This window comes from Drosophila albomicans, chromosome 3 (assembly GCF_009650485.2).
Source record: "Drosophila albomicans strain 15112-1751.03 chromosome 3, ASM965048v2, whole genome shotgun sequence".
In the NCBI taxonomy this organism is placed as follows: Eukaryota; Metazoa; Arthropoda; class Insecta; order Diptera; family Drosophilidae; genus Drosophila; species Drosophila albomicans.
Window position 1 is genome coordinate 20,620,902 of NC_047629.2, and position 10,250 is coordinate 20,631,151.

General features: G+C 40.1%; 2 protein-coding genes across 16 annotated transcripts in view; one reads left to right on the top strand and one right to left on the bottom strand.

Moving 5' to 3' along the window:
• Positions 1-8,563, top strand: part of LOC117572337 (serine/threonine-protein kinase N) — a 43,048-nt gene extending 34,485 nt beyond the window's left edge. For 5 of the 15 annotated variants that reach the window (XM_052003988.1, XM_052003989.1, XM_052003987.1 and 2 more), the window contains 8 exons: positions 52-1,356; positions 2,863-3,498; positions 5,127-5,273; positions 5,417-6,028; positions 7,021-7,392; positions 7,465-7,572; positions 7,638-7,778; positions 7,841-8,563. In XM_052003988.1, the coding sequence (XP_051859948.1) occupies positions 52-1,356; positions 2,863-3,498; positions 5,127-5,273; positions 5,417-6,028; positions 7,021-7,392; positions 7,465-7,572; positions 7,638-7,778; positions 7,841-7,984 (3,465 nt within the window). In that variant the 3' untranslated portion in view covers positions 7,985-8,563. Of the gene's footprint in view, positions 1-51; positions 1,357-2,862; positions 3,499-4,783; positions 4,991-5,126; positions 5,274-5,416; positions 6,029-7,020; positions 7,393-7,464; positions 7,573-7,637; positions 7,779-7,840 lie in introns of those variants that run through there. The other 10 variants (XM_052003992.1, XM_052003985.1, XM_052003991.1 and 7 more) reach the window with 7 other exon arrangements.
• A 1,113-nt stretch (positions 8,564-9,676) lies between these two features.
• On the bottom strand, positions 9,677-10,250 carry LOC117572340 (uncharacterized). Its single transcript, XM_034255088.2, has 3 exons — positions 10,143-10,250; positions 10,013-10,091; positions 9,677-9,947 (listed from the first exon to the last, which is right to left on the bottom strand). The coding sequence occupies exons 1-3, from the start codon at positions 10,143-10,145 to the stop codon at positions 9,700-9,702; spliced, it is 330 nt and encodes a 109-aa protein (XP_034110979.1). The 5' UTR covers positions 10,146-10,250; the 3' UTR covers positions 9,677-9,699.

Genomic DNA, 10,250 nt, shown 5'->3' on the forward strand with positions numbered 1-10,250 from the left:
CATTGATTATTTCTTTATACTCATCATATTCTATTCAATTCCCTTTTACAGGCACATGGCCGTCTGTCGGAGTCGTCGCGTAAACTTGATCTCTTGCGGTACTCCCTGGAGCTGCGACGCCAGGAGTTGCCCAGCGACTCGCCCACCGCTCAGCTGCTCAAGCAGGAGCTGCAGATTGTCCAGCAATCGACGTCGCCGGCGCCCGTGCACTACACATCGCTGCAATCGGGTCCCGGGGGATTGTTGGGCGGCAAGTCGTATCAATCAGTATCGTCGTTGGGCCGTTGTGCCAGCGTCACGGGCAAACTGGAGGTCCGTCTGATGGGCTGTCAGGATCTGTTGGAGGATGTGCCCGGACGTTCGCGACGCGACAAGGACAACAACTCAAGTCCGGGGGATCTGCGCAGCTTTGTCAAGGGCGTCACGTCGCGCAGCAGCTCCAAGAGCTACTCGGTGAAGGACGAGACCTCGTTCGAGATCATGGCGGCCATCAAGCTGGACAACATCACGGTAGGACAGACGTCGTGGAAGCCCTGCTCGCAGCAGGCTTGGGATCAGCGTTTCTCCATCGATCTAGACCGCTCCAGGGAGCTTGAGATTGGCGTTTATTGGAGGGATTGGCGTTCGCTGTGCGCTGTGAAGGTGTTGCGCTTGGAGGAGTTCATTGACGATGTGCGCCATGGCATGGCACTGCAGCTGGAGCCGCAGGGTCTGCTCTTTGCCGAGATCAAGTTTCTCAATCCAATGATCTCGCAGAAACCGAAACTGCGCCGTCAACGCATGATCTTCAATCGCCAGCAGGCCAAGAACATACCGCGTGCCAAGCAAATGAACATCAATGTGGCCACCTGGGGCCGATTGCTCAAGCGCAATCCACCGAGTCACGGACACCTCACCTCCGCTGGCTCTACCGTCTCGGTGGGTCGTGCCTCGCCTCCGTTGGCCAGCAACAACGCGTCACGCGACTCCGAGTCTCCGATTTCACGCACGCCTTCCTCCGATGCCCTTGCCATCGAACCCGAACCGTATTCACCCGGCGAACAGGCCCAGAACATGGAGTTCGACCCGGATGCAGGACTGCACGAGCACGTGGAGACCCCAGGCGAGTATCCAGATCCCGCTGCCAGCGGCTTGAGCGGCATGCGTCCACTGTCCATGCATATGCAGGGCATCAGTGTGTTGCCCCCGGAGACGCCGCCGCCAGCGGCTGCCAACAATGCCTCGAATGCGGGCAGACCAAATACGCTCAGCCTGCAGATGCCTGGCAAGACGCCGCCCACCCGCACTGCCGCGCCCACTACCGCACCGCCACCGCCGCCCGTGCTCAAGTCTGTGACGCCTGTGTTGGATCAAGAGGTAAGCTTGCGTTTCACTTATTTCTGTTTGTGAATTGTGTATGGCAATTGCCTTTCACTTCTACACCAAACTCTATTCGCACTTGTATATATATCTACCTATATTCTATATAGTATCTACATATACAGATACGATTTGTATAAACTGATTAGCTGTAAAGTATCTGTAGCTGATTGATCGTTGATCGTTGTGCCTCTGCCAGCTGTGCTCCATTCATTATGTACAAATGCAATCAATCCATCAATCATCAGACTGTATAGCTCCATTTTTGCTTTGGTGTTGGCTCTCTAACTGTACATACCTATATATAGAATTATATTATTATCGGTATATATCTTTAGTCATTTGAATAGCAACCAAAACTCCATACAGAACTACTATGCTCAAGGTTGAGCTTCATTTGGTCATCACTTTTTGTATCTGCCTGCATTATACATATTATTCTTCGACATCAAAATATTTAAGAATAACTATATAATAGAATGATAGAATTTGAATTCATTAGTATTTTTTCGAACAGTTATTTTGAACTACATCCTTTCATTTCATTTATAAATAGACGCGATATTTGGTTACTTTATAAAAGAAGAAGATAAATTGCATGATATTATTTTTATGAAATTAGCTTGGAAAAAATATACTACATAGTATAAATACATACTATAAAATATAGTATAGTATTTGATGGAGCACTATTTCATATAGTCTTATGCTTGAAGTCAATAGTTTCAAATGGATTTAGATGACAGCTATTTTCATTTCATTTCTTTCAAGGTATTAGATTTAGTTTTAAGTTATGCTTTCAGCTATGGAACATATTTAGAATATTGTTCATTTCACATGCAAGGTTCAAAGGTGGCTATTAATAGGTTGAGGTGGTCTTAAGCCTTTTCTTTTTTATGAGCTGGTTCCGTTACACTGCATGATATCAGGGTGATAATTGCATTCAAAGTCGCTATCTCAGTCAAATTCATGCTACTCTACTGAACTAGTTCCGCGAAATGGAATAAGCTCTTCTGAACTAGTTCCGCCATATGGGACAAGCAATATCAGGAACTTCATCTTTCTGCATACAGCTTCTGCTTAGCTCTCTCTCTCTATTCTCTTTCTTCCTTTGACTATCTTTCACTATATTTCACTTCCATCTCTTCTACTATTTCATTCTTCATTTTCTATCTTTCTCTACTTTTCTGTCTCATTCTGTGGGTCGTACTCGCTGCCTATCCGGTGTCTCTTGTCCTTTTTGTTGCACGTTCAAACGTTCTTATCAACAGTCGTGTTATTTATCTTTCTCTCTCTTTTATGTACTCCTTGACATCACTTCGTTTTGCTCTCTTCCCACTCTTCTTGCCTGCTGTTTGCTTCATGCTTTGCGCCTGTCTGTCTGTTTATGTCTGTGTGTCTGATTGTGTGTGGTTGTGTGTGTCTGCTCTGCGTTTGTGTGGGTGTGCGTGTGTTTGTGTGTGTAAACGTCCATGCTGTCATGATGCCGTTAATCGCCGACAGTTGCAGGATGCGTTGCACGAATTTGACTTCCTCGCCGAGCTGGAGTCGTATCCCAACACCCTGCGTCGCCCGCTGCGACCACCAACGGAGCAGCCACAGCTCGAGTTGTTGGAGCAACAGCAACAATTGGAGCGCATGGCTGAAGCTGTTATGCCCCTGCAAGAGTCGCCACCCGTGCTCGCTGAACCACTAACCAGCATTCTGCCGCTCGCCAATCGCCACACTCACCAACCACACCACCACAACCAACAACAACACCACAACAGCAGCAGCCACAGCAACAGCAACCAGTTCCACAAAGATCGCAGTCAAAGCGCTAGCGAGCTCTCCTTACCAATAAGCAACCAATTTCAGTTCCAGCAGCAACCAACAATGCATCATCACCAAATCAATGCTTCCCTGGTGCCCAACCTCTTGTCCAAGGAGTCGCCATCGGCGGTGGAGCAGCAACTGCATCGTCCAGTGCTGACACTGCCGCCGGTGGTGCTCCTGAGTGGCGGACGTCGTGCGGACGACGAGGAGCCAATTCCCGCATCCCCGTTGGTTGAGTATCCCGAGGACGATGATGAGTATTTGTACAATGGGGGGCTGCAGTCCAGCCACAGTTCCAGTGCCGGCGATCGTTTCTGTGTGGAGGTTAGGAGGTTTTATTTCATTTGATACCCTTTTTGATTTTGTTACTTTGGCTATGGTTTTGGTTATTTGGTTTTTGTCCATGTTTTTTTGTATGTGTTTCCCTGTTTTATTGTTGTTACTGTTATCTTGTTCGATTTACAGTTGCTTTACGTGTTTTTCAAATTTATCATTAACAGCGCACTCTCACACACACGCACGCACATGTAGCGTACAGTAACAGTAAACAGTTAACATAACATAATGCACACGAAGTAACAGCTAACAGCAAAATGTTAAGCGCACGTAGTTAACAGTTAACAGTAGATTGCTATGTAAATAACATTAGTTGCACACGTAGTTGAACTAACAGCAAGCTGTTATGTAAATTGCAATGCATGCACTAGTAGAAGAGATAACAGTAAAATGTTATTGTAAAGAAAAAAAGTATTGCAGCTAATTAGGCGCAGCCTTTGAATGTAATAATGTTGTAAACTCATTTAGTTTTAGCGTTATTTAAATCTAACTACAAAAAGCTCTGAATAATTAAGATTGTTAATATGTAAATGCGTTCTACAGAGGTTCTACTGTATTGAACAGGTGCCATATTTTGACCATAACAAGATTAATTATTAAATAAGTTGAATAAGAACGACCCAATACTCTACCCAAGAAAAGTAAATAGTCTACACTTAATTTATTGTGTAGCAAGTGAAATCAGTTAGCTAAAGTGCCAGAAAATATAGACAACACTCATCACATTTAAAATTTGACAATTTAAAAGCAACAACCGCGACATTCGAAAGGTAAATAATGTGTGCAAGATGAAATGTTAAGCGAGGCGATTTAAGTGCTTAAAATATACACCTAAATATAATTTAATATTAAATTATACTAGATGCGATCTGTTCACGTGCCAGCAAACCAGAAGAAAAAAAGGGATGGTTTCTTTCATGTTATTCTCTGTGTACATTTGTATGTGTTGCAGTCAGTCATCACCCTGTATATGTATTTGTGTTTGTGTCTTTGTCCCCCCCTTTTCACACGTTGCACGTAACCAGAACGTCAGCGTTTGCTTATTATTTTCCCATTTTTTCCATTTTCACGTTGCTCTATATATATATATATATTTAAATATATATAGACATATACAATTTGTACTGCGACTAAGCACATTTGCCCGCCTTTACGCTGTCAATTTTTAGAGCAGAGAATTTCACTGGCCTCTCTCTCGCAGTGGTCATGACACTGGCCACTGGCCGCCACATTCAGTTGTTGACAAATCGATCTATAGGTTAAATCGCGTATGTGGAATAGCGCCATCATGATATTGCCAACATTTCAGGCTCTGGCACAGCTTGTGAGACAAATCTGTGCGCAGGAAAAGCACCAACAGCAACAACAACAACAGCAGCAACAACAAACGCATCATCTTCATCATCAGTTGGCCTTAGTCAGGCCTCTGCATCATTTGTTGCTGACAACAGCAACAACATCCACATCAAGCACTGCACCTGTATGTGTTGTTCAAAGCACTCGTTTTTTTTTTGTGTGTTTGTGTGATTTAAAGTAAATAAGAAAAACAGCCAGACGCTGCCAATAGTTCAAACAATCGAAAAACCGAAAAAAACAAACCCAACTGACTCTTGCAGGCAAAGATCAATCTTGTACATATTACCATTGAACCCCTTGAGGCGTCTCCCACAACGAGCTTCATCATTGACGATTCCCTCGCGGAGACGGTGGCCATTGAAAGTGTTTTAATAGAATCGGTTGAGTCAGTGCAGCCCATCGATGAGGTATATCGCACTACAATTGCAAACAAAATGATAATTATTCAGAGCTTTTTCAAGAAGTTAACTAACCCAAAACAGAATGAATCTTAAGTGAATGTTTCCTAAATCATTTTCAACTGCAACATTTTGGTTTTATTCTCCACCAGGTTATACCACAGATGGGTAAGCTCTATTTGGGCACACAACAGCAGCAACAACAACAACAGCAGCAATTGGCCTATGTGCAGTCATCGCCCATAATACAGGAGCCACCCACGCCAACAATCTATGGCAACAGTTCGACGAGTGCTCCGCAATTCCCGCAGCCAGCGCAGCGTCAGGACAAACAGCAGCAACAACAACAACAGCAACCCATCTATGCCAATCAATACGAGTTGAATGTGGCCAAGGCCGCAGCTGGCGCCTCAACCAGCGGCAGCAGCAGCGGCGGACGTCGCAATGTGGCACGTGGTCTGCAGTATCGTGAACCAGCTGGCTACGAGGCGTTGCGTGCCGGCGGCCAGCCACCGAATGCTGGCATGTTGTCGATGGAGAACTTCCGGCTGCTGAGCGTGCTGGGACGCGGACACTTTGGCAAGGTGATATTGTCGCAGCTGCGCAGCAACAATCAGTACTATGCCATCAAGGCGCTGAAGAAGGGCGACATCATCGCTAGAGACGAGGTCGAGTCGCTGCTCAGCGAGAAGCGCATCTTCGAGGTGGCCAACGCCATGCGCCATCCGTTCTTAGTCAATTTGTATTCGTGTTTCCAAACCGAGGTGAGTTTGACAATTATTCATATATAATTAATATACAGTTAAATTATAGTGTTTCGTTCTTCTATAAAAGTAAAAAATAAGTTCACCAATAATTAAAATTCTTAATTCGCCTGACCTACAACACTTTTCCTTAATCGCTCAGATAATTTGCTAATAGTTTTTTAATTGTTTTTATAATTTTTTGAAAAAGAACAATTTGGTCAAATCTGTTTAATGCGCATTTAAACATTTTACTGATTTAGATTAATTAAGTAATTGAACCAGAACAAGCAACACTATTTATTATCATAACACATTATAGGGTAACATATTCAGGTCAAACCTTACGCTCATAAGAAAAACGAACTTAAATATTTATTAACAATTGTATGAATGAAATAATTGTTATTTTAATTTAAATTGAAGTTTGTTTGGGTCTCAAGATATTACTAGTATAAAATCCAGTTACTTTTCAACAAATTCTTGTTACTAACTAGAAATAATTTAGTACATTATCAAATCTCATCCAACTTCAAGTTCTCTTGCAGTTGTTAAAATAGTTTAATTCTAATGAAATTTTATTTTGTTTAATGACAAATGTGTTTAGGTCTTTAACTAATGTCAGTATAAAACTGAATTTGGTAAAAATTCTTGTAACTAAAGTGCTTAAATCTACAATTAATTTGGATCTTCAATGAACCTGTTCGAACTTAAAGTTCTCTTTAAATTTTATTAAATTAAATGTGTTTAAGTTAGAATTACTTGTCAACAAATTCTATTTACCAAACTGATAACTCATAAATGCTGATACGATAATTGGAAATATTTTCAACAGTTGCTTAAGTACTTAGAAGTTTTATACTTTATACTTTCTTTTTAAAGTAATTAGCAGTTTAAGTATTTCATTTCCAAGATCTTAAATGCCTTCATTTAGTTGCTTAACTGTTCTAATTGATAGAGTAATTTAATTACTTAAACAGCATAATGATTAATAACTTGTTTTGACTTTGCAGCAACATGTGTGCTTTGTGATGGAATACGCCGCCGGCGGTGATCTGATGATGCACATCCACACGGACGTCTTCTTGGAGCCGCGTGCTGTGTTCTACGCAGCTTGCGTGGTGCTGGGACTTCAGTATTTGCATGAGAATAAGATCATCTATCGTGATCTGAAGCTGGATAACTTGCTGCTCGATACGGATGGCTATGTGAAGATTGCCGACTTTGGTTTGTGCAAGGAGGGAATGGGCTTTGGGGATCGCACTGGCACCTTCTGTGGCACACCCGAGTTCCTTGCACCTGAGGTGCTAACGGAAACATCGTACACACGTGCTGTGGACTGGTGGGGATTGGGTGTACTCATCTTTGAGATGCTGGTGGGAGAGGTAAGTGTCGGCATTGAAAACATTAAGATTGATTGAAGAGGTGGCTTATTGAATTGCTGCTTTTTATTACAGTCACCATTCCCGGGCGACGATGAGGAGGAAGTCTTTGACTCGATTGTTAACGATGAGGTGCGCTATCCGCGCTTCCTCTCACTGGAGGCCATTGCCGTGATGCGTCGGGTAAGAAGTGCATTCGTTGTCTATCAAGTGTCAATTAACTTATGGCTTTTTATTATTATCAACAGCTGCTGCGCAAGAATCCAGAGCGGCGACTGGGCTCATCGGAGCGTGATGCGGAGGATGTCAAGAAGCAGGCGTTCTTCCGCTCCATCGTTTGGGATGATTTGCTGCTGCGCAAGGTGAAGCCACCATTTGTACCCACCATTGTAAGTATTCAATCGATACATCACAATACTTGAATGTGTTTTTAACTGAGTTGTGTTTGTAGAACCATTTGGAGGATGTCTCGAACTTTGATGAGGAATTCACGTCGGAGAAGGCGCAACTGACGCCGCCAAAGGAGCCGCGACACTTGTCCGATGACGAGCAGCTGCTCTTCCAGGACTTTTCATATACGGCCGAATGGTGTTAATCGGCCTTCAGCAGCTCACAGAGCTGAGCGTAGCTCAGTCGATAAATAAGTTATAACTAATGCTTTTACACATGTGCAGCATTGTTGCCACATTAATCTGAGGAGAAACTATATATATATATAATAATAATAATATATTGTATTGTATTGTATTTGTAAACCTTGTGCGTGTTGCTCAGAAGCATTAACCAAATTGCCTATAATTCTACATTCATGTGTAACCTGTGCATCATAATCATCATCATTATCGTCATTATCAATCAATCAATCATGCAATTGCCAGAGTTCCCCATTAAATTAATATTTAGCATGTCATAACAATCATTATACAAGGGTTAACATATTATGTGAGTTGTATATTTTTCGGTTTTGTTTTATCCTAAACGAATGAAAACATTGAAAATGCATTGAATAGTCTGACGAACCTTTGGAAAAAAGAACGCCTTATGCGCATTGTTGTAGATTTTTTGAAAAGATTTTCGGAGGCCAGGTTCTATATATTTATATAAAAAAAAAAAAAAACTGAGAATGTGAGAGAAAAGTTAAGCATATTTATACACAGCTATTTTACAAGCGCCAGTAGATGAGTTATATGAACATCAAGTAAACCTACACAAACACACAACACACACACATATATGTATTTTCATAATAATCATACAGAAGAAAATCACATTGAAAATGTTGGGAGAACAAATGAAAAAACACAAGTCATAATATTGTATGCACTACAATTAATTATATACATACACATACACATCAGATAATAATAATAATAATAATAATATGAAGAAGAAGAAGAAACAGAGCTCATCTCTATATACTATATATACATATACACTTATAAACAAAAATATTTACAATTTTTAAAACTGTATATTTTCTTGCGTTTTTATCAACTCCTCAGCCCATTGCCCGAGTTGAAAATTATTTTAATTATTTTTTAAATTATACACATACATGCTTATACATTTGTTATTTATTATTGTACTTTAAAACCAACCAACAAAACAAACATAAAAACTGTATTGCTTTGAGCATTTTTTTTAAAACATGTAATTCATTTTCTTAACGAACATAATTTGTTTGTATGCGGTGCACGCTTTAAATAACAAAACAACAACAACAAAAAACAAATTATTAATATAATAGAAATGAAACCGCAAAACATTAAAAATTGCAATTTATGCAGAATTTTGTGAATTTTTCAATTGCATGCAATCAGATTGTTGTACGTTTAAGGACATATATGCTATATAAATAATGTAATTTTTAATTTGTATCTAAGTTGTAGTATTCGATAATTGAAATTAGTTTAAGTTACACTTATGTCAAGATAATTATATTACGATTATTAATTACAATTACAACTACGATTACGTTTATGAATATTGATTGATTGTGCATAATCCAAAATGCAGCGAGATCTATTGTCATTTATTTATGTGCATAGCCCAAGGGACTCAATCTGGATCTGGATTATCAACGGAGACAGCTTAAGAATAAATACATATATAGATTACGGCAGCACTTGGGGCTATGCATATAATTGTTATTTATGCAACTATGATATGATTTTGAATAAATGTATCTATCGCTATTAAATAAACAACGAGTGAAGTTTTATTTAGTATTAAATATTTTATTCAATATTATAGTACATATATGTATGTATATTTATTATGGTATTACAAAAAGTTTTCTTAGCTTAATATTTACTTTTCGTTGAAACCTTCTGTGATTTGGTAATACAATATATTGCCTGTATTGTCTGCAATGGCCATAAAGATTAGACTGTTTGGCAGCAACTTTTGTAGACCGTTAATTTGTTTAAAGTCTATGTCCTTGGAGTGTGGTAGGGGAATATAGGCAACCTGTTGATTGTCCTCCTCCTTTTGTGCGCTCAAATAAAACAAATTGAGACTGCGCTCAAATTGTGGTTGAATGTCGATCAACCGTTCATCTGAATATAGAAAGTTGTATTGATTAAGAACATATAATATACAATATACTACATGTTATATTTACCATTTAGTAAATCCGCATAAACTAACTTTGCCAAGGCGCGTGTTACTGCATTTAAATCGGTGCAAACTGAATCCAAGTCCTGCAAAGTTAATTGCTAATCGGGTTTTTTAAATACTGATTGTTAACTCACCATAATTACCAGATTGTTTAGTTTAATTCATTATGTTTGTTTATTAATGAACAACAAAAATCATTTGTGAAGTTGGAGAAACATTTCTCGGTGTTCATCCACGATTTG

Bases quoted from the DNA above. Each gene is read 5' to 3' on its own strand.
- LOC117572340 (XM_034255088.2), bottom strand. The intron at 9,948-10,012 runs GTAAATATAACA...TTCTATATTCAG, and splicing joins TTATGCGGATTTACTAAATG to ATGAACGGTTGATCGACATT.